The sequence below is a fragment of the Coregonus lavaretus genome (assembly GCF_964263955.1).
Source record: "Coregonus lavaretus genome assembly, chromosome: 39".
NCBI classification, from domain to species: domain Eukaryota; kingdom Metazoa; phylum Chordata; class Actinopteri; order Salmoniformes; family Salmonidae; genus Coregonus; species Coregonus lavaretus.
The window spans coordinates 7,319,113-7,344,762 of record NC_140026.1 but is presented as its reverse complement, the minus strand read 5'-3'; the positions used below and the strand labels follow the sequence as shown (position 1 = coordinate 7,344,762).

At 45.7% G+C, this 25,650-nt stretch overlaps 1 protein-coding gene and 1 pseudogene across 2 annotated transcripts; one reads left to right on the top strand and one right to left on the bottom strand.

Annotated features, from left to right (window-relative positions):
- Nucleotides 1–2,026: 2,026 nt before the first annotated feature.
- On the top strand, nt 2,027–20,863 carry LOC311113174 (polyunsaturated fatty acid 5-lipoxygenase-like; annotated as a pseudogene). Its single transcript has 15 exons — nt 2,027–2,209; nt 6,842–6,988; nt 7,108–7,309; nt 8,686–8,767; nt 8,960–9,082; nt 9,462–9,568; nt 11,020–11,192; nt 14,079–14,222; nt 14,540–14,743; nt 15,608–15,694; nt 16,070–16,239; nt 16,740–16,861; nt 17,146–17,246; nt 17,662–17,832; nt 18,217–20,863. The product of its transcript is annotated as a polyunsaturated fatty acid 5-lipoxygenase-like (transcript).
- LOC311113175 (ribonuclease kappa-A-like) lies at nt 20,862–25,526 on the bottom strand. The gene is made up of 3 exons (XM_084156358.1): nt 25,071–25,526; nt 24,494–24,576; nt 20,862–21,971 (listed from the first exon to the last, which is right to left on the bottom strand). The coding sequence occupies exons 1-3, from the start codon at nt 25,146–25,148 to the stop codon at nt 21,827–21,829; spliced, it is 306 nt and encodes a 101-aa protein (XP_084012484.1). The 5' UTR covers nt 25,149–25,526; the 3' UTR covers nt 20,862–21,826.
- Nucleotides 25,527–25,650: the final 124 nt, after the last annotated feature.

Below are 25,650 nucleotides of genomic sequence, written 5' to 3'. Positions count from 1 at the left end.
GAAAGTCTGTATTGTATTGATGTTTCAGATAAAGTTTGACTTTGGGAATTTATTAACTCACCCTACTGTTAGTATGAATGCTTAATTTAGGTGTCACTTTTAGAGGGTGTTTCTTCATCCGACATAGCACTGTGCTACTCTGTACTTTTTAAAACAGGAAGCGTGTTGAACGCTGCGCAAAACCAAGTACAGTATATTAGTCTGTGCAATCCAGACCAAGCTGTGATCATGTTATTACTCAAAGCATAATCTCTCGTAGACAGACCTCATAAACATAATTACGCAAAGATTTTAGTTCTGGGCTAACCAAGATTACTCAAAGCAGAACTATCAGTAGACACATGCTGACACTTTGTGGAATCATGGGGCATTTTGACTGAAAGGTCTTGAAGTGTCTTGTGTGACCAGTATTACTCAAACTATTGATGATGATGATAAACCACTGATAAGCACAACTGGTGTGAAGACAATGGAAGGATGTTCACTAGTAGACAATCCAGTACCTTGTTGACTCTAGATTAAAAACTGGGGCGTCTGGACTGAACGTTCTTAATGATGTGTGGCAGACCTGTTGTTTCTGTCTCTTCACCCATTTAGTGTAGTTTATGTGCGTGTCCAGCTTCCTCTATCCCTCTGTTGACTTGGCCAGTTGGGGGCTAATTATGTTCCTAGGTTGGTTGGAGCTGTAACAGACGGAGAGGGTCAGAAAGTCTTTCACACACACTAGGGATGACGTCACCATAGGGGGGGGGGGTGCTTCCAGAGAGTTTAGGCTGCAGATATGGTCGGAGGGGACTAGAATGGAACAGCTGTATACTGTAGAACACTACTTTACAGAATGTTTCAGAATGATGGAACGCTTAGAACGGACATGATTCTAATCCACAGGGTGGAGAAGATCATGTCAATTCTACACATTCCAAAATAGAACTGCCAATCTCTCCCACTTGGACTAAACACACACGGCAGTCTCAGTAAGACAATCTATAGATATTTGCAGACAGAAGTAAGGTTTACTCAGACCACATCTTAGATAGCAGCCTTGTGTCATAGACTATATGTAACATAGTAAACGTAAATCCTGGACGTTCAAGTTAGTATGATATGTTATGTTTGGTATGGTTACATAAGACAGATGGTTACTTAAGGCAAAAACTAAAATAGAGTTGTTGGTTGGGGTGGATGGGCGGGCGTATAATGCGGACGTCTAGCAATCCAAAGGTTGTGTGTTAGAATCTCATCATTTTAGCTAATTAGCTACTTTTACTACTTTTTAGCTACTTTACAAACAACTTGGCATGTTAGCTAACCCTTCCCTTAACCCTAACCCTTTAACCTAACACCTGACCTTAACCCCAAGCCTAGCTAACGTTAGCCCCAACAATTTGGAATTCGGAACATGTACGAATTGCAATTCCTCACATATTGTACGAGTTGAAATTCCTAACATATCATATGAAATGGATGATGGACATCCACAAATTAATACATCCACACGAAAGATAACACAGTATCATACTAATGGTAGTGTTCTGGATTTACGTTGCCCATGTGACGTCCAGGCTGTGCATAGAAGCTTTTAGCAGAGTGACTGACAGGATGCTTGTTGACATATGTGAGAACATATTTTCTCTGAATGCATTTCCTTTTTTTCTTCTCAGTATTAGACTTCTCTACAGGGGTTGTCTAAAAAGGACATCTGATATTACACTCTAATACGCTATTATATATAACATCATACTGTGTAAACTATTGTATGTAGGTGTAAACTGAGGACTGCAGGTTTTGAATGATCTCTCCGATAGTGATTTATCGTCTACCTTATCTGTCTGTAGGGACTCATTTGAAGTTGATGTACTTCCTTGTGCTAGAGTGAGCAAGGGGACGGGGGAGCAGAGGAAGTGGGGTGTGTAGACATAAACAAAGTGAGAGAGGGAGGGAGGGGGAGAGAGAAAGGGAGAGAAGCCAAATCATTAGTTTTGAAAAGGTAGTGAGAGAGGCAGAGAGAAAGAGAGAGGTGGTCTCATCAGAGAGGATGTTTGCAACACAGCAGATTGCAGTTAGACGACTGAATCGGTGCACAGTAGTGTGAACCAGCTAACTGTCTGCCAGATTTCAGAGAGGGAGAGAAGAGAAGGTGCTCCGGAGAGAAGAACATTGGCACACTACACAAAGAAAGAGAGTGAGGAAAGGGGGGACGGAGAGGAAGGTAAGAGTTACTGACACAGAAACAAACCGGAGAGAGAGAGAGAAAGAAAGAAAGAGAGGGAAAGAGAAACGTTAGTAGAGACAGTGGACTTTCTGTTCCTTTCACTAACAGCACTGAGGTAAGTTATTCCTTTTACCTTTTAAATGTCTGGTGAACAAACTTCTGTACACTCATGTGGATATGAATGAACGCATTATTGTCTGCAGTAGATTCAGTAAGGACTGTGGACTAGGTTTTTACCTAAGGGAATGCAAGGTAGAAACATACTGAAATGCAAGGTAGAAAAGTATAGAACGTTTTGAACGGTTTGAACTTTAAATCCTCTTTGTTCAGTCATTTGAGGAGAACAGTGAGAGTATACACATAGATGTGAGATTGTACTGTAGTAGTTCTTACTAGTGTAGTTATGTAAAGTGCAGTCGTTGCTCTTATTGTGGTGTATGAGACTAAACCAGACCGTATAGTGTCGTAAATAACTACCTGCATCCGAATGGTTGACTTAACAGAGTGTTTGAATCTGCAGTATGTTGTCATTTAAACATGGCACACACAATAGCACACAGTAATTCCCTTTATGGCAATGTTTGGCGTCATAAATATCTATCTGCATCTCTATGGCTGAAAAGCAGAAGTCTGTGATGGTAGTCTTTGAGGTCAGGTTGTAGGACAGGGAATGTGGCAATGATGTTCTGAAGTTTAGAATGCTGCCTTTTGTTCATTATTTTTGGAACAAGCCATACTCAAAACCACGCAGTATAGCACTAATTCTAAGGGCAATTTGAGGCCATTATGTATTTCCCAATGAGCCACTGTTCCAGTTTATCCACTAGCTACCTGGCTCAACTCTCACAGTAAATCCTAAAGCCTAAAGGATTGGATTACCCTTAAAATGTTATTATAATAGAACACCAATAACACCTACACAAAGGTGTGATATCATTGTCTCCCCAAGCCAAATATAACTTCTGTGAACCTTGGGTGTTAGCTATAATAGAATTGAAATGATACCCGTACCAAGGTATGTGGGTGTTCATTTACTCCACTGTTGAAGTAAATTCTGAAGAAAGCCTACACGGGATTGTGCAACCCTTCAATGTTATTGTTTAATACAATTTACATTTACGTCATTTAGCAGACGCTCTTATCCAGAGCGACTTACAAATAGGTGCATTCACCTTATAGCCAGTGGGATAACCACTTTACAATGTTTTATTTTTTATTGAATTATATATTTTATATATATATATATTATTATTATTTTTTTAGGGGGGGGGTGGGTGGGTTGGAGTAAAGGGGGGGGTGGGGGTAGAAGGATTACTTTATCCTATCCCAGGTATTCCTTAAAGAGGTGGGGTTTCAAATGTCTCCGGAAGGTGGTGAGTGACTCCGCTGTCCTGGCGTCGTGAGGGAGCTTGTTCCACCATTGGGGTGCCAGAGCAGCGAACAGTTTTGACTGAGCTGAGCGGGAACTATGCTTCCGCAGAGGTAGGGGAGCCAGCAGGCCAGCAGGCCAGAGGTGGATGAACGCAGTGCCCTCGTTTGGGTGTAGGGACTGATCAGAGCCTGAAGGTACGGAGGTGCCGTTCCCCTCACAGCTCCGTAGGCAAGCACCATGGTCTTGTAGCAGATGCGAGCTTCAACTGGAAGCCAGTGGAGTGTGCGGAGGAGCGGGGTGACGTGAGAGAACTTGGGAAGGTTGAACACCAGATGGGCTGCGGCATTCTGGATGAGTTGTAGGGGTTTAATGGCACAGGCAGGGAGCCCAGCCAACAGCGAGTTGCAGTAATCCAGACGGGAGATGACAAGTGCCTGGATTAGGACCTGTGCCGCTTCCTGTGTAAGGCAGGGTCGTACTCTCCGAATGTTGTAGAGCATGAACCTACAGGATCGGGTCACCGCCTTGATGTTAGCGGAGAACGACAGGGTGTTGTCCAGGGTCACGCCAAGGCTCTTCGCACTCTGGGAGGAGGACACAACGAAGTTGTCAACCGTGATGGCGAGATCATGGAACGGGCAGTCCTTCCCCGGGAGGAAGAGCAGCTCCGTCTTGCCGAGGTTCAGCTTGAGGTGGTGATCCGTCATCCATACTGATATGTCTGCCAGACATGCAGAGATGCGATTCGCCACCTGGTTATCAGAAGGGGGAAAGGAGAAGATTAGTTGTGTGTCATCAGCGTAGCAATGATAGGAGAGGCCATGTGAGGATATGACAGTGCCAAGTGACTTGGTGTATAGCGAGAATAGGAGATGGCCTAGAACTGAGCCCTGGGGGACACCAGTGGTGAGAGCACGTGGTGCGGAGACAGCTTCTCGCCACGCCACTTGGTAGGAGCGACCGGTAAGGTAGGACGCAATCCAAGAGTGAGCCGCGCCGGAGATGCCCAGCTCGGAGAGGGTGGAGAGGAGGATCTGATGGTTCACAGTATCAAAGGCAGGAGACAGGTCTAGAAGGACAAGAGCAGCGGAGAGAGAGTTAGCTTTAGCAGTGCGGAGAGCCTCCATGACACAGAGAAGAGCAGTCTCAGTTGAATGACCAGTCTTGAAACCTGACTGGTTTGGATCAAGGAGGTCATTCTGAGAGAGATAGCAAGAGAGTTGGCTAAAGACGGCACGCTCAATAGTTTTGGAGAGAAAAGAAAGAAGGGATACTGGTCTGTAGTTGTTGACATCAGAGGGATCGAGTGTTGTTTTTTTGAGAAGGGGTGCAACTCTCGCTCTCTTGAAGACGGAAGGGACATAGCCAGCGGTCAAGGATGAGTTGATCAACGAGGTGAGGTAAGGGAGAAGGTCACCGGAGATGGTCTGGAGAAGAGAGGAGGGGATAGGGTCAAGCGGGCAGGTTGTTGGGCGGCCTGCCGTCACAAGTCGCAAGATTTTATCTGGAGAGAGAGGGGAGAAAGAAGTCAAAGCATAGGGTAGGGCAGTGTGAGCAGGACCAGCAGTGTCATTTGACTTAACAAACGAGGATCGGATGTCGTCAACCTTCTTTTCAAAATGGTTGACGAAGTCATCCACAGAGAGGGAGGGGGGGGGGGGGATTCAGCAGGGAGGAGAATGTGGCAAAAAGCTTCCTAGGGTTAGAGGCGGATGTTTGGAATTTAGAGTGGTAGAAAGTGGCCTTAGCAGCAGAAACAGATGAAGAGAATGTAGAGAGGAGGGAGTGAAAAGATGCCAGGTCCGCAGGGAGTCTAGTTTTCTTCCATTTCCGCTCGGCTGCCCGGAGCCCTGTTCTGTGAGCTCGCAATGAGTCATCAAGCCACGGAGCTGGTGGGGAGGACCGAGCCGGCCGGGAGGATAGGGGACATAGAGAGTCAAAGGATGCAGAAAGGGAGGAGAGGAGGGTTGAGGAGGCAGAATCAGGAGATTGGAGGGAGAAGGATTGAGCAGAGGGAAGAGATGATAGGATGGAAGAGGAGAGAGTAGCGGGAGAGAGAGAGCAAAGGTTGCGACGGCGCATTACCATCTGTGTAGAGGCAGAGTGAGTAGTGTTGGAGGAGAGGGAGAGAGAAAAGGATACAAAGTAGTGGTCGGAGACTTGGAGGGGAGTTGCAGTGAGATTAGTAGAAGAACAGCATCTAGTGAAGATGAGGTCAAGCGTATTGCCTGCCTTGTGAGTAGGGGGGGACGGTGAGAGGGTGAGGTCAAAAGAGGAGAGGAGTGGAAAGAAGGAGGCAGAGAGAAATGAGTCAAATACCACCACCCACACTGTATCATAGTTTTCCTCATGAGGCAAACAAAACCTGTTCTGTGACATGAGAGTTACACTGCATTTTTACATTTTAGTCCTTTAGCAGACACACTTATCCAGAGCGACTTACGGTAGTGAATGCATCCATTTTTGTACTGGTGCCCCGTGGGAATCGAAACCACAACCCTGACGTTGCAAGCGCCATGCTCTACCTACTGAGCAATACGGGACTACTTGGAAACACTCTTTGGTTGCTTCCCAAATGGCACCCTATTCCCTATATAGTGCACTACTTTTGACCAAACCCTGTTAAAAAGTAGTACACTACATAAGGAATAGGGTGCCATTTTGGAAGCAGACTAAGTTAATAAGTGATATTACTGTAAGGAAAGAGCTGGACCGACTACTCACTGTAAAAAAACAAAAACATCTAAAAGCACAGGTGCAAACATCAGCTTAAAGTGAGGTAAGAGTCTGGGGATGCATTTTCCCAGCTCACAGTCCCTCACAGAGACATAGGAGTGCTGAGTGTACCTACCTGGATGTCCTCATAGGGGTGCTGAGTGTACCTACCTGGATGTCATCATAGGGGTGCTGAGTGTACCTACCTGGATTTCCTGATAGGGGTGCTGAGTGTACCTACCTGGTATAATACACATAGTAAAAGTGTTATAAGTTACTCAATCTGTCCCCTCATATGTCAAGATGATTTAAGAGCTTGACATATGCATGTACGAGTAGCCTGGTGTAGGCTACTCGTACATGCATGTCCTTAGACTCCTCGTTACTTGGTAGAATTGACAGGCACACAGATGTAGGCTCATTCCTCCAATACGACAGGTCATCGCATGCCAAGTTGCCAAATGGATGTGGTGACAATGTTTTGTCATTTTTGGAGGTCATAAAACAATTCAGTCAATGTTTCCACTGTGTGCGTGTTTCAGATGGAGGAGTATACTGTGACAGTTGCTACAGGCACATCAGAGTATTCAGGCACCAATAACTACATCTACATTACTCTTATGGGAGAGAATGGAAACAGTGAGCGAACAATACTGGATAACCCTGGACTGGACTTTTGTAGAGGAGCGGTGAGTATGGCAGCACTGTGTGTGTGTGTGTGTGTGTGTGTGCATTCATGCTCCCAACCCTCCTCTCTCACACAAAAGGATCAGTATAAATTCTCTCTCGCTCCCTCCCTCCCCTCCAGGTGGATGAATACAAGGTGTGTAGCCCGGCTCCTCTGGGTCGTGTCATCTTGGTGCGTCTGGAGAAACAGAGGTACTGGGTAGAGGATAACTGGTTCTGTCTCTATGTCACTGTGGCGCCACCAGGAGGTGGGACAGCCCTCACCTTCCCCTGTAACCGCTGGCTCATAGGAAACGTCAAGGTGGAGCTACAAGAAGGCACAGGTAAATGGTAAAAGAAAGAGGTTGCCTTTCAAGATACTGATCTCAAGTCAGTTTTGTGATAAAGGTTGGGTTTTGGGGTGAGAAAGCTGATCCTAGATTTGGTCAAACAAAGGTTGAAGGTCAAATAGAGGTTAGAGAAGGATGTACATGCGAGTGAGTCATCTCTCTCTGTCTCTCTCTCTCTCTCTCTCTCTCTCTGTCTCTCTCTCTCTCTCTCTGTCTCTCTGTCTCTCTCTCTGTCTCTCTGTCTCTATCTCTCTGTCTCTCTCTCTCTCTGTCTCTCTCTCTCTCTCTCTTCTCTCTCTCTCTCTCTCTCTCTCTCTCTCTCTCTCTCTCTCTCTCTCTCTCTCTCTCTCTCTCTCTCTCGTCTCTCTCTCTCTGCTCTCTCTCTCTGTCTCTCTCTCTGTCTCTCTGTCTCTATCTCTCTCTCTCTCTCTCTCTCTCTCTCTCTCTGTCTCTGTCTCTCTCTCTCTCTCTCTCTCTCTCTCTGTCTCTCTCTCTCTCTCTCTCTCGCTCTCCCTCTCTGTCTCTCTCTCTCTCTCTCTCTCTCTCTCTCTCCTCTCTCTCTCTCTCTCTCTCTCTCTCTCTCTCTCTCTCTCTCTCCTCTCTCTCTCTCTCTCTCTCCTCTCTCTCTCTCTCTCTCTCTCTCTCTCTCTCTCGCTCTCTCTGTCTCTCTCTCTCTCTCGCTCGCTCTCTCTCTCTCTCTCTCTCTCTCTCTCTCTCTCTCTCTCGCGCTCGCTCTCTCTCGCTCTCTCTCTCTCTCGCTCTCTCTCTCTCTCTCTCTCTCTCTGTCTCTCTCTCTCTCTCTCTCCTGTCTCTCTCTCGCTCTCTCTGTCTCTCTCTGTCTCTCTGTCTCTCTCTCTCTCTCTCTCTCGCTCTCCCTCTCTGTCTCTCTCTCTGTCTCTCTCTCTCTCTCTCTCTCGCTCTCCCTCTCTGTCTCTCTCTCTCTCTCTCTCTCTCTCTCTCTCTCTCTCTCTCTCTCTCTCTCTCTCTCTCTCTCTCTCTCTGTCTCTCTCTCTCTCTCTCTCGCTCTCTCTGTCTCTCTCTCTCTCTCTCTCTCTCTGTCTCTCTCTCTCTCTCGCTCGTCTCTCTCCTCTCTCTCTCTCCTCTCTCTCTCTCTCTCTCTCTCTCTCTGTCTCTCTCTCTCTCTCTCTCTCTGTCTCTCTCTCGCTCTCTCTGTCTCTCTCTGTCTCTCTGTCTCTCTCTCTCTCTCTCTCTCTCTCTCTCTCTCTCTCTCTCTCTCTCTCTCTCTCTCTGTCTCTCTCTCTCTCTCTCTCTCTCTCTCTCTCTCTCTCTCTCTCTCTCTCTGTCTCTCTCTCTCTGTCTCTCTCTCTCTCTCTCTGTCTCTCTCGCTTCTCTCTCTCTCTCTCCTTCAGCAAAGAGACTCTGAGACGACACCTCTCCTCAGCTTTTGGCTCACAGAAAAGCAGAACTGCAGGAGAGACAGAGGATATACAGGTCAGCTACATTACAGAAATGTTGTTAGAGACACACACATGCACATGCACACACACACACACATCCATTCACAGTATGTGCACATGTACAGACATACGAATACACACACTTTTGCACACACCTGTCTCAATTCCAATCCCTCCAGAAACTGAGCCAAGTTCTTACGGTTATGTTTGTTTGTTGTTTATCCAGATGGGTTGCATGGGCTCCTGGGATTCCCAAGTGTATCGATGCCAAGAACGAGGCAGACCTTCATCAGGATGTTCGCTTCGACAATGAGAAGAGGAGCGACTTTGAGGGCTCCTTACACTACGCGTGAGCCATACATACATACATACAGACCCCCCACCCCCCCAAGCCCTAGCCAAATTGTAGGCTTTCCCACATTGCCTAATATAGTAGCTTCCTCATTTTAAGAAAATATGTTTGAAAATGGTCTTTCTTGTGGTATGTCTCTCTTTCTCTCCCTCCCTCTCCCACCCTTCTGTCCCTCCCCCTCTCACCCCCTCCCTTCCTCCCTCTCTCCCCCTCCCTCTCTCCCCCCGTCCTCCCCCTCCCTCTCGCCTCCCACCCCCTCCCCTCCCTCCCTCCCCCTCTCTCCCCCTCCCTTCCTCCCTCTCTCCCCCCGTCCTCCCCCTCCCTCTCTCCACCCACCCCCTCCCCTCCCTCCCTCCCCCTCTCCCCCCTCTCTCAGTCTTCTAGAGCTGTCTCTGAAGAAGCTAGCCATCAGGTTCGGGAAGTCATGGGACGATCTGGATGACTTCAAACGATGCTTCTGGAAACTCAGGAGCCCCATAGCTGGTATAGTACAGTGGCACAGAAATACACTATGGAATAGAGCATTATGGGTACTGTGGTATGTCATGCTACAGGTACACTACTTGGCCAAAGTATTCAACCCGCCCGCCCTTCAGCCACACAATATTTATGAGTCAACCCGCGCATCACTACAGAGAATGTCACTGCCAATAGAATGCCTATAGGTACTTATCTCAGTGGGAGGCCTTTCCCTCTCTTGTTAGAACAAAAGCAGTATCGGCGATGTGCCGACCCAGTAGTGATGAACCTGCTGTTTCTACTTATACACTACATGGCCAAATTAGTGGATTCTGATATTTTAGCCACACCCGTTGCTGACAGGTGTACAACATCGAGCATACGGCCATGCAATCTCCATAGACAAACATTGGCAGTAGAATGGCCCATACTGAAGAGCTCAGTGACTTTCAACGTGGCACAGTCATTGGATGCCACCTTTCCATCAAGTCAGTTCGTAAAATTTCTGCCCTGCTAGAGTTGCCCCGGTCAACTGTAAGTGCTGTTGTTGTGAAGTGTACAGAAATGGTTTGTCGAGATCGGTGTGCAAGAACTTGACTGGCCTGCACAGAGCCCTGACCTTAACCCCATCAAACACCTTTGGGATGAATTGGAACACCCAACATCAGTGCCCCGACCTCACTAATGCTATTGTGGCTGAATGGAAGCAAGTCCCACTAGCAATGTTCCAACATCTAGTGGAAAACCTTCCCAGAAGAGTGGAGGCTGTTATAGCAGCAAAGGGGGGGATCAACTCCGTATTAACGCCCATGATTTTGGAATGAGATGTTAGACGAGCAGGCGTCCACATACTAGTATATTAACGTTAGAGGTGCTATTGCTCATAGAGTATAGGCCAACACTTTTTATAGCTGTCTCTTCCTGTTTCATTGGGGAAGTGAGGCCTCTTGAGTAATGCAACACCAGTGTGTGTAACTGAGTCAGTATTTAGTATTTTAAATATTTGATTAAACAATTGTTTCTCCTTCAATATATATTCCATTATTAATATTCTCACATTACAGATGTAGGATCTTAATTTGATCACTCTTTTGTTGCTTAGAATTTTTCTGCACAGCAGTAAATGCAAACTTGTAGCGTATTCAAGGTTTAAAAAAGTATTCTAAAGTTCGGTCTATTCCACTTTAAAATGTCAGACTTGATTTGCCCTAATTAAAAATGTATCAACCCCTACAAAACATTTCCATGAATTATAGTCCACATAATAATTCACATTTCCTGTTGCTGCAGGATTATTTTCCTGCTGTAGCAAACTGGTCAAATGAAGATCCTACATCTGTATGTATAAGCCTTCTCTGTCTTTACCATTATATATTAATGGAGATTGGTATATTAAGAATGGTTTATTCAGACAGTACTTTTTTATTTTGTGATTGATTGATTGATTGATTAATTGATTCTCCCTATGGTTCCAGAGTACTGTATGGAGCACTGGAAGGAAGATTGGTTCTTCGGGTACCAGTGTCTGAACGGTTCAAACCCCAGAATGATCCAGCGCTGCAAGGAGCTTCCGGGAAACTTCCCTGTCTCTGGAGACATGGTGCAGGGTTCGCTGACCCCCAGGACCACCCTGGAGAAGGAACTCAAGGTGGGGCCCCTCTGTCTCTCTGTCTGTGTCCCAAATGGCACCCTATACTAACCCTAACTCTAATCCTAGCTTCATGTCCATATCCTGGTTCAAGCCTTAACCCTAGCCTCAACCCTAACTCTACCCTCAACCCTAACTCTACCCTCAACCCTAACTCTACCCTCAAACCTAACCCTAGCCTCAACCATAACCCTATTCTCAACCCTAACCCTAGCCTCAACCGTAACCCTAGCCTCAACCATAACCCTATTCCAGGGACGGCTTGTTCAATAGGGCGATATGGGCGACGCACTGCCAAACGGGAAAAGGAAGGGATTTTTTTTCTAATCAATTATAAAAAAAACAAAAAACAAAAAAAGTATATATTTTTTAAATAAATTTATAAAAAATTATATCACGGCAACAGCAGTTATCAGTGTTCACGTCTGATCTGACAGCCACTAAATGTCAAATCAGGCTAAAGTCGTGCTTCAAATGGCCCCGCCCGTTTTTTGGGCGATTTCAGTCAGGTTGAAAATCGCCCAGAAGTCTCTCATAGCCTGTCATGTAAAATCTATTTTTTTTCACATTTCAAAGCTTTCAATACATTCTCTATGGGTGTCTGTGGGCTTGCACTTACGCGCTTTCGTCATACATAACGTAACCACGAATGAACGTAACTAAGAAAAGACCAGGTAGCAGCCTCAATCAATTCACTACTACTATCAAAATGGCTAGGCTTCAGTCCAACTCGATTGTGTCTTTGAAAGAAGTTCCTTTTTGTCGGCGAACAAATTAAGATAAATTGGCAACGAAACAATTAGGACCTCCCAGACCAAATTTAATAATTCAACAGGTTTCTACTAAAGGCGGAAAGTCCTACACCCGAGGATTTTCCAAAAATTGGTACGAACGAAAAAAGACATTGCCACTCACTCAACTGGATGACGAGGGATACAGGCTAGCTGTCCGCCGCCACAACGATGAGGTTAGTGTTGATAATCACAAGTTTACTGGATGTGGATATGGTGTAATAAAGGCAGTTTATTCAGAGGTAAATATATCTGGAATCGCGTTCACGGACCCGTTCGTCAAACTATAAGCTATAAATTAAGCCCCATTACTTACCATATCAGATAAGAGAAATTGCTGCAGCTACATATATTTTACATCCTGGCCCTACATAGTTCACTATTTGCATCACTTACCAAAATATTAGCGTTTGCTAGCGAAGAGATTTGTTGTGGCAAATGAACTTGGGCTGGGAATTGCCAGGAACCTCACGATAAGATATATGCATCAGCATTGCGAGTCTCATGATTCTATACGTATTGCGATTCGATACTGTGATTTTATTGCGCACCATATGTCTGTTGCAGAGGGATCAGAAAGCCATGAGAACGAGTTTTGATCAGTCATGGAAATAAAAGTGCTGAAAACTAATTGGCTCCCAATGTGAAAAGATTGAGAACAAGCTATGAAGGAACAATAATGGTGTTTTGGTGCAGGTACAGCCAACTAGCGCTAAAATATTGCGATATTGTCAATACAGTATATCGTAAAGTATCACTATGTAACTTGATTTATTTCACCCCAATCCCTCAAATTAACGGTAAATAACTGAATTGTTTGCCCCACATTTAGCTAAGATGATTAGCTAGCCAGCTAAAATGTTTTATTTAGTTAGCAGTCGCATCTACAATAGTTTACTGTCAATAACATGTCTCCAAAAATGACGTGGTGTCTCCAATTGTGTTGACATTTTACAATTGCAATGCGCATCCATGAGTATCCACTTTCTGTAGCTCAGCTGGTAGAGCATGGTGCTTGTAACGCCAAGGTAGTGGGTTCGATCCCCGGGACCACCCATACACAAAAATGTATGCACGCATGACTGTAAGTCGCTTTGGATAAAAGCGTCTGCTAAATGGCATATTATTATTATTATTATTATTATTATTATCTGAAGAGAGCCCCGAAACATTGTGTGCAGACATTTTATGCAATAAATGAAGTAGGTTCAATCTAGTAGTTCTGATCTTCTGATTGGTCCTGATGAGTTGGGCGAGGTCACCTCCAGGCTACTGTCACTGTTGCATTGGCTTTGAGTCGGGTTCTCTGTCTTCAAATGTTCAGCCTAAGAGAGGGGATTTTTGTGTGTGTGTGTGTGTGTGTTTAACAGTGATGATGTGTGTGTGTGTGTGTGTGTTTAACAGTGATGATGTGTGTGTGTGTGTGTGTGTTTGTGTGTGTGTGTGTCCTCAGAGCAAGAACTCGTGAGTTGGAAGAACTGAGAGGCCTATGGCGTGGGTGTTGTCCTTGGCCACCTGCTGACAAGGCTGACAAGATAGGACCCTTTTGTCCATTGTTATTGGATAGGAACAGAACTTATAACCAGCTCCTGACCTAAATAGATCTTAGCACAACATTTTACTCAACATATCATATTCCATATTCACTATAACAAATATATTTACTACGACATTAGCAAGAACCGCCACATCCTCAGCCGGCTAATCCAGTGTGTGAAGTTTTGCGGAGTGTTTGAGTTAGCTTTGCGAGGCAAAGATGAAACTGAGGGCTCCACCAACCCTGGTAAGCCAACACTTTTGAGATCAGTCAATAAATGCTTCTGGTATTGACTTATATGCTGCCCCTGTCTTCATGTTGTTGCTGGACATATCTTTTTTTTAAATGTGTGTAGGTCACCTAAATCATCAGAAAAATTGCCCCTCCTGAGAATTTTTTCAGGAGCCGCCACTGCCCTATTCTCAACCCTAACCCCAACCCTAACCCTAGCCTCAACCATAACCCTAGACTCAACCATAACCCTACCCTCAACCCTAACCCTAGTCTCAACCCTAACCCTAGCCTCAACCGCCTCTACATATTTTCTGCTCTCTCTAGGCGGGTAACATCTACTTGGTAGACTATGCCATCATGGATGGTGTTCCTACCAACGTAATCAGAGGGAAACAACAGTACATCGCTGCTCCTCTCTGTCTGCTGTATGAACACCCAGACCAGGGACTCATACCCATCGCCATACAGGTAGGGCTGGACACACACACACAAACACAAACACACACACACTGAGTATACAAAACATTATAAATAATAATAATATGCCATTTAGCAGACACTTTTATCCAAAGCGACTTACAGTCATGCGTGCATACATTTTTGTGTATGGGTGGTCCCGGGGATCGAACCCACTATCTTGGCGTTACAAGCGCCGTGCTCTACCAGCTGAGCTACAGAGGACCTTTTTGCCCTCAGCACAGACTCAATTCGTTGTGAGCATGCTCCCAACGAGGATAGTAAACCCCTAAACACAGACACGTTATCTTCTCCCTCCTCTTCCCCAGCTAGGGCAGACTCCTGGCTTGGAGTCTCCCATCTTCCTGCCCAAAGACCCGCCCCTGGCCTGGCTATTGGCCAAGATCTGGGTGCGTCACTCAGAGTTCCAGGTGTTCCAGCTCCTGTCCCACCTGTTGAGAACTCACCTGGTGGTGGAGGTGTTCTGTGTGGCTACGCTACGACAGCTACCTGCAGTCCATCCAGTCTATAAGGTAGGGAGCTGTGTGTGTGGGTTGGAGTGGAGTGTGCTGCTGTCTAACCCCTCTCTCCGTCTCTACTGTGGCTCCTGGGGGGTTGGAGTGGTGTGTGCTGCTGTCTAACCCCTCTCTCCGTCTCTACTGTGGCTCCTGGGGGGTTGGAGTGGAGTGTGCTGCTGTCTAACCCCTCTCTCCGTCTCTACTGTGGCTCCTGGGGGGTTGGAGTGGTGTGTGCTGCTGTCTAACCCCTCTCTCCGTCTCTACTGTGGCTCCTGGGGGGTTGGAGTGGTGTGTGCTGCTGTCTAACCCCTCTCTCCGTCTCTACTGTGGCTCCTGGGGGGTTGGAGTGGTGTGTGCTGCTGTCTAACCCCTCTCTCCGTCTCTACTGTGGCTCCTGGGGGGTTGGAGTGGTGTGTGCTGCTGTCTAACCCCTCTCTCCGTCTCTACTGTGGCTCCTGGGGGGTTGGAGTGGTGTGTGCTGCTGTCTAACCCCTCTCTCCGTCTCTACTGTGGCTCCTGGGGGGTTGGAGTGGTGTGTGCTGCTGCCTAACCCCTCTCTCCGTCTCTACTGTGGCTCCTGGGGGGTTGGAGTGGAGTGTGCTGCTGCCTAACCCCTCTCTCCGTCTCTACTGTGGCTCCTGGGGGGTTGGAGTGGTGTGTGCTGCTGCCTAACCCCTCTCTCCGTCTCTACTGTGGCTCCTGGGGGGTTGGAGTGGAGTGTGCTGCTGCCTAACCCCTCTCTCCGTCTCTACTGTGGCTCCTGGGGGGTTGGAGTGGAGTGTGCTGCTGCCTAACCCCTCTCTCCGTCTCTACTGTGGCTCCTGGGGGGTTGGAGTGGAGTGTGCTGCTGTCTAACCCCTCTCTCCGTCTCTACTGTAGCTCCTGGCTCCTCACCTGCGCTACACTCTGGAGATCAACTGCAGGGGGCGCACTCAGCTCCTCTCAGCCGACGGCATCTTCAAAAGGGTATGTCAGCCTTACCATTCTATTCCTTGTTTACATTTTACCGGACGCTTACAGTAGTGAGTGCATACATTTTCGTACTGGTCCCCCATGGGAATCAAACCCACAACCCTGGAGTTGCAAGCGCCATGCTCTACCAACTGAGCCACACAGGACCCCAGTGTCTTGAGGGCCCAACTGACCCTATATTGTTGTAAATAATAATAATAATAATATGCCATTTAGCAGACGCTTTTATCCAAAGCGACTTACAGTCATTGTATTGATGCAGCAACAAAGAAACAGTTTTTGAATGTGGTCAAAAACATAGAATAGTTTTGGAATAGACAAGAGTATGTAGTTTGTATACTTTATGATGATGAAGTTCTCTTCCTCCAGGTGGTGTCTACAGGAGGGGAAGGCCTTCTGGTCCTAGCCCAGAATGAGTACAAGGTCCTGACCTACCGCTCTCTCCAGCCCTACTGGGACTTCCAACAGCGTGGAGCCACCAAGCTCAGAAAATACTTCTACCGAGAGTACAGCCTGATGCTGTGGGACGCCATACACAGGTATAATACCCATGGTCACTTCTTTATGACCACAGAGACATGGTTTATAAGGTTGCAGTAGGAAAGCAAGGAGGGGACGTGGTCTTCAGGCCTGAAATCTGGATATGTAAAGATACACATCGGGAAAATAAGCTATTTAACTATTTTTCTCTTTTATTTCCTTGAATTAGCCTTTTCCCTTTTATTCTCCCTCTTTATTTCTACCTCACTGTTTGTTTCCCTTTTTCTGATCTCCCTCCCTCTCTCTTTCTCCCCCCCCCCTCCTCAATTCAATTCAATTTCAATTTAAGGGCTTTATTGGCATGGGAAACGTATGTTAACATTGCCAAAGCAAGTGAAGTAGATAATAAACAAAAGCGAAATAAACAATACAAATTAACTGTAAACTTTACCTCTCTCGCTCCCTCCATCCCCCTCCCTCTCTCTCTCACTCTCCCTCCCTCCCCCTCTCTCTCCCTCCCTCCCTCCCCCTCTCTCTCCCTACCTACCTCTCTACCCAGTTTTGTCTCAGGGATTGTGTCATTGTACTACCATAATGACAGGGATGTAACAGAGGATACTGAGCTGCAGGCCTGGATAAAGGACATCGCTGAGGAGGGCTTCGTTGATGTGCCCAAATTTGGTCAGTCATCCACCACTACCCCCACCTCCTCAGACTCAGGACTCAATTCAACCCGTAAGCGTGGAAGATCTGCATTGTAGCGCGGTTGACATTTAAAGGCAACGTTACCGTGTTTGTGGAGACTGCATTCTCGGTAAACGCTGCAATATGTCGCACAATCCGAAATTACCTTTAAATGTCAACCGTGCTGCAACGCAGATCTTCCACGCTACAGATTGACCCTTAGTTGATCATGATGATTTAGTACTGGGTAATACTGACTAATGTTTTCTTCTCTTCCTCAGGTCTGTCCAGGGAACTACACAACAAAACAGAACTGGTCACATTGCTGAGTGTAGCCATCTTCACAAGCTCAGCACAGCATGCAGCCACCAACAATGGACAGGTACTGTACACACAGTCTTGTACAGCTAACCTTGTGGGGACACACAATTCAGTCCCATTCAAAATCATATTTTCCCTAACCCTAAACCTAACCCTAACCTGTACTCTTACCTTAACCCTAACCTTAACGCTAACCCTTACCCTAAACCTAACCCTAGCTCCTAACCCTAAAACTAACCCTAGCTCCTAACCCTAACCCTTAACGTAATTCTAACACTAATTCTAACCTTAACCCTAAACCACCTAGAATTAGCATTTGACCTCGTGGGGACTAACAAAATGTTCCCAGTTGGTAAAATTTTTGTTCATGAACTATTCTTGTGGGGACTTCGGTCCCCACAAGAATAGTTAAACACGTCCACACCCCCCCCCCCCCCCCCCCCCCCCATTAACTTACTCATCTCTCTCTAACATAGTTTGACTGGTGTGCGTGGGTCCCCAACACCCCGTGTACAATGCGTCACCCTCCCCCGACCGACAAGGACTCTGTTACCATGGAGTTGATCATGGACACCCTCCCAGACGTCAGCCAAACATGTTTGGAGATGGCGATCACATGGCACCTGGGTCGACCACAACCGGACGCAGTAAGTTAAAACAACAGTGGGTCACATTTATAGCATGAAATGGGATGAAACTGAATGCAACGCTCATCTCCCACCTCCTTTCATGTTTGTTTCCCACCTTTGGTTATAAACATAGATGGGTAAACTCTGATCTCCGGGCGCAGTGAAAAAAAAGAACACTCCCTATACTTTCAATTATAAAATAAAACCAGAGAGATTCATATAGCTAAATGTAAATATTTCCAGCTAGGATTCTTCCCTTCTCCATTTTGTCTTTTCTCTCTAGTCTCGGAATTCCCAGACGTAGGGCAACAGCACATTGGTACATCTGTAGATAGGCCCAAACTGACCCTATACGCTCTCTTTCTTTCTCTCCCTCCTTCTCCTCCTCTCTCCCTCCTTCAGGTCCCATTGGGTCAGTACCGGGAGCAGTACTTCACAGAGCCCCAGGCCCAGGAGGTGATTGACAGGTTCAGACAGGAACTGAAGGAGATAGAGGAACACATCCTGACCCAGAACGAGGGACTAGAGCTGCCCTATCTTTTCCTCCTGCCCAGCCGCATCGAGAACAGCATCACTATATAATATACTGAACAAAAATAAAATTGCAACAATTTCAAAGATTTTACTGAGTTACAGTTCATATAAGGAAATCAGTCAATTGAAATAAATTAATTAGGCCCTAATCTATGGATTTCACATGAGTGTGAATACAGATTTGCATTTAGTCACAGATACCTTTTTAAAAAAGTAGGGGCGTGGATCAGAAAACCAGTCAGTATCTGGTGTGACCACCATTTGCCTCATGCAGCGCAACACATCTCCTTCGCATAAGGTTGATCAGGTTCGATTGTGGCCTGTGGAATGTTGTCCCACTCCTTTTCAATGGCTGTGCAAAGTTGCTGGATATTGGCGGGAACTGGAACACTCTGTTGTACATGTTGATCCAGAGCATCCCAAACATGCTAAATCGGTGACATGTCTGGTGAGTATGCAGGCCTGGGCCATTTTCAGCTTCCAGGAATTGTGTAAAGATCCTTGCGACATGGGGCAGTGCATTATGATGCTGAAACATGAGGTGATGGTGGCAGATGAATGGCATGAAAATGGGCCTCAGGATCTCGTCACGGTATCTCTGTGCATTCAAATTGCCATCGATAAAATGCAATTGTGTTGGTTGTCCGTAGCTTATGTCTGCCCATACCATAACCTGTTTACAACGTTGACATCAGCAAACCACTCGCCCACATGACACCATACACGTGGTCTGCGGTTGTGAGGCCGGTTGGACGTACTGCCATTGGAGGAGGATTATGGTAGAGAAATTAACATTAAATTCTCTGGCAACAGCTCTGGTGGACATTCCTGCAGTCAGCATGCCAATTTTACACTCCCTCAAAACTTGAGACATTTGTGGCATTGTGTTTTAGTGGCCTTTTATTGTCCCCAGCACAAGGTGCACCTGTTTAATGATCATGCTGTTTAATCAGCTTCTTGATATGCCACACCTGTCAGGTGGATGGATTATCTTGGCAAAGGAGAAATGGTCACTAACAGGGATGTAAACAAAAAAATGTGTGCGCATGGAACATTTCTGGGATCTTTTACTTCAGCTCATGAAACATGGGACTAACACTTTACATGTTGCGTTTATATTTTTGTTCTGTATAATAACATAGAACCAAAAGTTTACCTAGACTTGGAAGAGTTCTAATGTTGGATCGCCATAGCCACCTAGCTAACATAGCATCCCTCTCTGTTTGAGCCGGGTGTTTGAGTAGGCTAAACTAGCTAACTGCATTCACTAACTAAGTAAGTGAAAGTTAAGAAAATAAATACTACAAAATATAGCTCTCTCTCTCGCTCACTTGCTTCTCCTTCATTTAATTAATTTGCTCAAAACTGTTCAACTATTGTCTACTCACCACATTTTAAGCACTGCAGTGCTAGCTAGCTTATGCTTTCAGTACTAGATTCATTCTCTGATCCTTTGATTGGATGGACAACATGTCAGTTCATGCTGCAAGAGCACTGATAGGTTGGAGGACGACCTCCGGAAGTTTTCATAATTACTGTGTAAGTCTATGGAAGGGGGTGAGAACCACGAGTCTCCTAGGTTTTGTATTGAAGTAAATTTACCCTGAGGAGGAGGGAAGCTAGCTGTCCTCTGGCTACACCATGGTGCTACTCTACAGAGTGCTGCTGAGGCTACTGTAGACTTTTATTGCAAAACAGTGTGTTGTAATCAACTATTTATATTTTTCTGAAATTCACTGATGAGGATGGTTCTCCCCTTCCTCCTCTGAGGAGCCTTCACTGATACATACAGTGTAATAACATAGCCCATATATACATACTATATAGATTAAAACCAGGGATTGGAGCTGCTTTACCCAGCCGCATCGAGAACAGCATCACTGTAGAGCAGGGTTTCCCAAACTCGGTCCTACGGCCCCCCGTGTGCACGTTTTGGTTTATGCCCTTGGACTACACAGCTGATTCAAATAGTCGAAGCTTGAGGAGTTGCTTATTTGAATCAGCTGTGTAGCGCTAGGGCAAAAACAAAAACGTGCACCCAGGGAGGGCACCAGGACCGAGTTTGGGAAACCCTGCTATAGAGAACACAATCACTTGACGTATTGGGTCTTATCACCATGACCACAACAATGGACAATGGGTAACATCCCATTCCCAACAGTCTAAAGTGCCTTACCTCTTCCTACTGCCCAGCTGTATAGAGAAGAGCATGTAGACCTCTATGTGTAGTCTTATCCTCTCTTTTGACTTCAATGTGTGGGGCTCAAACAACACTGGTCGATACAAGGAGATATACTGTGATTATTACCTGTACCATTAATAATAATGTAATAAGATAATGTTCTGTAACTATGCTAATACACTTGGGTGATTTTCTTACCATGTTACTGTCTATCTAGGGACGGGCACTGTAAATTAGTGCAAGCTAACGTGTTATGGTGAAATGCATCGTAAATTGCTATGTGTCAATGTTATTGCATCTGTCCCTACTCAAATAAACTTTATTTTTAAACTACTCAACAATCAGGATTTATTACATGACAAACGTCAAAACGTTTTGAGATTTCCAAAACAAAGATCTGACTGTGAACAGTCCATGAGAAGGCAGAAAAAAACCAGCTTCTGTCCAATAAGGCACTAGATTAGAATAGAACATTCTGAGAAGCACTAGAACACACAAAGAACAGCTTCTGTCGCATAATAAAGGCACACTAGATTAGGAGAAAGTTCTAAAAACACACAGATCAAACTTCTGTGCAGCTTCTAAACAAGTTAAGGCTTCAAACAAATACAACTATCATTTGAGAAATTTCGAGAGATTTTTTACCTGAGGGGAAGACGGGCACAGTGAACTAACATAAAGCAGTTATTATTCCGAGTTCTGAAGACGCTAGCTAGGAAATAATAGAACTCTGGTGATTTGATTTCAGCAGATAAATAATAGCAAGGTGTTAGTGATTAACAAATATATTGATCATACACATACAGAGGCTGAATCCCAATTCTCCACACTTCTTCCAAAATGTGCACTTGTATACTCCCGCCCATGGATTTAAGAGTGCTGGAAACTCCCTCTAGCCAATTCATACATCAATCCCATGGTTTTAAATCCATGATGGCGACTGTACAAGTGCACACTTTGGGATAAGTGTGGAGAATCAGGACACAGACAGACAATAACAATGCTATCATCAGGGTTTGGGTCAATTCCATTTCAATTCCAGTCAATTCAGAAAGTAAACCAAATTCCAATCCAACATTTTCCTCATTGGAATTGGAATTTCAGGGTACTTCCTGAATTGTCTGGAATCGGCCCCAACCCTGGCTACCATTCATTCAGATTTAAAACAGAACATTTACGGAAAAAGCCACTCTTCTCCAGACAGTGTCAGGCGGTGGTGCTGCAGCCTGCAGTACCATGACCAGTCCAGCAGATGGTGTTAGTGCTGCAGTACCATGGCCAGTCCAGTAGGTGGTGCTAGCGCACCATGTACTCCTTGCGATGGTTGAGTTTAATCTGGCAGAAGGAGAGAGCGGCAACCAGCACGTAGATACCCGCTGCAATGAAACAGTTGTATCCAACCTGGTTATAGAGGTTGTAGATGTTGTGGGGAGGGTTTTGACTGTAATAGAGAGTGGGAGAAAGAGAGGGGGACAGAGGTCAAGGGGTGACAAAGAGTGGGAAGGGGACATGTGACACAAATTGGAAAAACGAAGACACTAAAAACGCTGGAGATGCACTGTTGAAGCCCTCTGCTCCACAAGGAGCTTAAAGTAATAAATCAAGGCAAGTAAGTCAAAACACTTAAAGGAAAATTCCACTCAAAAACGATATTTTGGTATTTGTTGTCCACTGTTGATACAGTCCCAAAATGTTTTGCATGTCAGCAGTCAAGTTTTTGAGATATTGAACTATCAAGAAGCAAAGTGTATCTTGCCCCATCAAATCAAATTTTATTGGCCACATGCGCCGAATACAACAGGTGTAGACATTACAGTGAAATGCTTACTTACAGCCCTTAAACAACAATGCATTTATTTTTTAAATAAAAAAGTAAAATAAAACAACAAAACAGTGTTGAGAAAAAAAAGAGCAGAAGTAAAATTAAATAACAGTAGGGAGGCTATATATACAGGGGGGTACCGGTGCAGAGTCAATGTGCGGGGGCACCGGCTAGTTGAGGTAGTTGAAGTAATATGTACATGTGGGTAGAGTTAAAGTGACAATGCATAAATAATTAACAGCGTAGCAGCAGCGTAAAAAGATGGGGTGGGGGTGGGGGGCAGTGCAAATAGTCTGGGTAGCCATGATTAGCTGTTCAGGAGTCTTATGGCTTGGGGGTAGAAGCTGTTGAGAAGTCTTTTGGACCTAGACTTGGCACTCCAGTACCGCTTGCCATGCGGTAGCAGAGAGAACAGTCTGACTAGGGTGGCTGGAGTCTTTGACCATTTTGAGGGCCTTCCTCTGACACCGCCTGGTATAGAGGTCCTGGATGGCAGGAAGCTTGGCCCCAGTGATGTATTGGGCCGTACGCACTACCCTCTGTAGTGCCTTGCGGTCGGAGGCTGAGCAGTTGCCATACCAGGCGGTGATGCAACTAGTCAGGATGCTCTCGATGGTGCAGCTGTATAATTTTTTGAGGATCTGAGGACCCATGCCAAATCTTTTCAGTCTCCTGAGCGGGAATAGGCTTTGTCGTGCCCTCTTCACGACTGTCTTGGTGTGTTTGGACCATGATAGTTTGTTGGTGATGTGGACACCAAGGAACTTGAAGCTCTCAACCTGTTCCACTACAGCCCCGTCGATGAGAATGGGGGCGTGCTCAGTCCTCTTTTTTTTCCTGTAGTCCACAATCATTTCCTTTGTCTTGGTCACGTTGATGGAGAGGTTGTTATCCTGGCACCACACGGCCAGGTCTCTGACCTCCTCCCTATAGGCTGTCTCATCGTTGTCGGTGATCAGGTCTACCACTGTTGTGTCGTCGGCAAACTTAATGATGGTGTTGGAATCGTGCCTGGCCATACAGTCATGGGTGAACAGGGAGTACAGGAGGGGACTGAGCACGCACCCCTGAGGGGCCCCCGTGTTGAGGATCAGTGTGGCAGATGTATTGTTACCTACCCTTACCACCTGGGGGCGGCCCGTCAGGAAGTCCAGGATTCAGTTGCAGAGGGAGGTGTTCAGTCCCAGGATCCTTAGCTTAGTGATGAGCTTTGAGGGCACTATGGTGTTGAATGCTGAGCTGTAGTCAATGAATAGCATTCTCACGTAGGTGTTTCTCTTGTCCAGGTGGGAAAGGGCAGTGTGGAGTGCAATAGAGATTGCATCATCTGTGGATCTGTTGGGGCGGTATGCAAATTGGAGTGGGTCTAGGGTTTCTGGGATAATGGTGTTGATGTGAGCCATGACCAGCCTTTCAAAGCACTTCATGGCTACAGACGTCAGTGTTATGGGTCGGTAGTCATTTAGGCAGGTTATCTTAGTGTCCTTGGGCACGGGGACTATGGTGGTCTGCTTGAAACATGTTGGTATTACAGACTCAGTTAGGGACATGTTGAAAATGTCAGTGAAGACACTTGCCAGTTGGTCAGCACATGCTCGGAGTACACATCCTGGTAATCCGTCTGGCCCTGCGGCCTTGTGAATGTTGACCTGCTTAAAAGTCTTACTCACATTGGCTACGGAGAGCGTGATCACATAGTCATCCGGAACAGCTGGTGCTCTCATGATTGCTGCAATACGCATCGCTGTGGCAAGTGACACTTCTTGAAAATAGTACATCTTGAAAACTTGACCGCTGACATTCAAAACATTTTGGCACTGTATCAACAGTGGACTAATAAAAAATACAAATAAAAACAAGATACTTTGAGTGGTATTTTCCTTTAAAAGAAACGACAGCATCCGGCCTCCTATGGTCAGTTTTGAGTTTCCTCCCCTAATCAATAAGGATAGGATTGAGGGAGAGAAAGCTGACCCCGAACCATCCTGTATATACACACTACTCTACTGTGTATCCTCCCCTATGTTACATTAGTGCCACGTTTGTGTGTCTCCTGAGTGTGTGACATTTCTGAAGCTATTCTTCCACTGTGAGTCACGTGTCCAGAGACTGACTGTGTATGCGTGTGTGTGTGGACTCACTCGTTGTGCATGTCTTCCTCTTTGAAAGGCACATCCTCTATCAGCACTGCAGAGTGGGTGGTGAAGAAAATACCCAACATTGCCTAAAGAGCAAGAGAGAGAGAGAGAGAGAGATGGGGTGAGAGAATGTGATTATTGGTAGGTAGCAAATGACTTAGTAGTAGTATGGCTTCCTTTGCTTGTATCAGCAGTGCAGTGCATAATACTCCAACGAATATGAATGTCATAAGAGGAACTTCTCAAACCTAAAGAGTTTATTTGACTACAAGAAACATAGTCAGTGGCTGTAGGAGAAGACTACAACAAACACCATCAGTCCCTGTCTGTCTATGTCTTAATGAGGCACCCCAAGAGATAGCTAGCTATACAATTCAGCTGTAATAAATTAGCTAGTAATGTTTCTGGGCTGGGGATCACACATTGGCATATGCGATGCAAAAAAACAACAACATTACCATACTCTCTTGGTTGTCTTATCAATAACCTATTATTTTAACAAGCACTGTACACATACAATGTACACATACTGATAATAAGCAACTAAAACCACTTTACTTCAAGTTACAAGTTATATTACCAGCATTATGACTCCCCAGATGCTGATGACAATACCGCAGGCGGCCAACTTGGGACCGCAAAATAAACACGAAACCATCGTTTAACAACTCAAATAACGACGTAAACTCAAAAAGACACTTATCACTACGGTAACTCTCGTAGTTCCCAACTTAAATAGCAGAAATAAGTCACTTGGGCAGCCGTTTGTCGTCTAACCAGTTGTTCTCAGGACCTCGAGCTCAGTGTGTCAGGTGACTTATGGAAACAGGAAAAAGGGAGATGTTCAAGAATCAAAAACGTTGCTAAATTTGACACCGATGATGTATATGGAAATATATGTATTTAACTAAGCATATTTTTTACAAGGAACAAATCAGTTCCACTTATTATTATTTTCCCGATGAGAAAACTACACAAACAGTTCCAGCGATATGGCCAAATGCTGAGGGTGTGTCCGTAAAGTCACTCTGGAGTCCCTGAATGCGCTCAGAGTGCACTCTGGGCGTTCGTAAATTCAGAGTGTTTTGCTCTTGGAGCGTTCAGAGCGCACATGGACGCTCTGTCCGAGGAGTAGGGTTGATCCGAGCGTTCTGACCTCA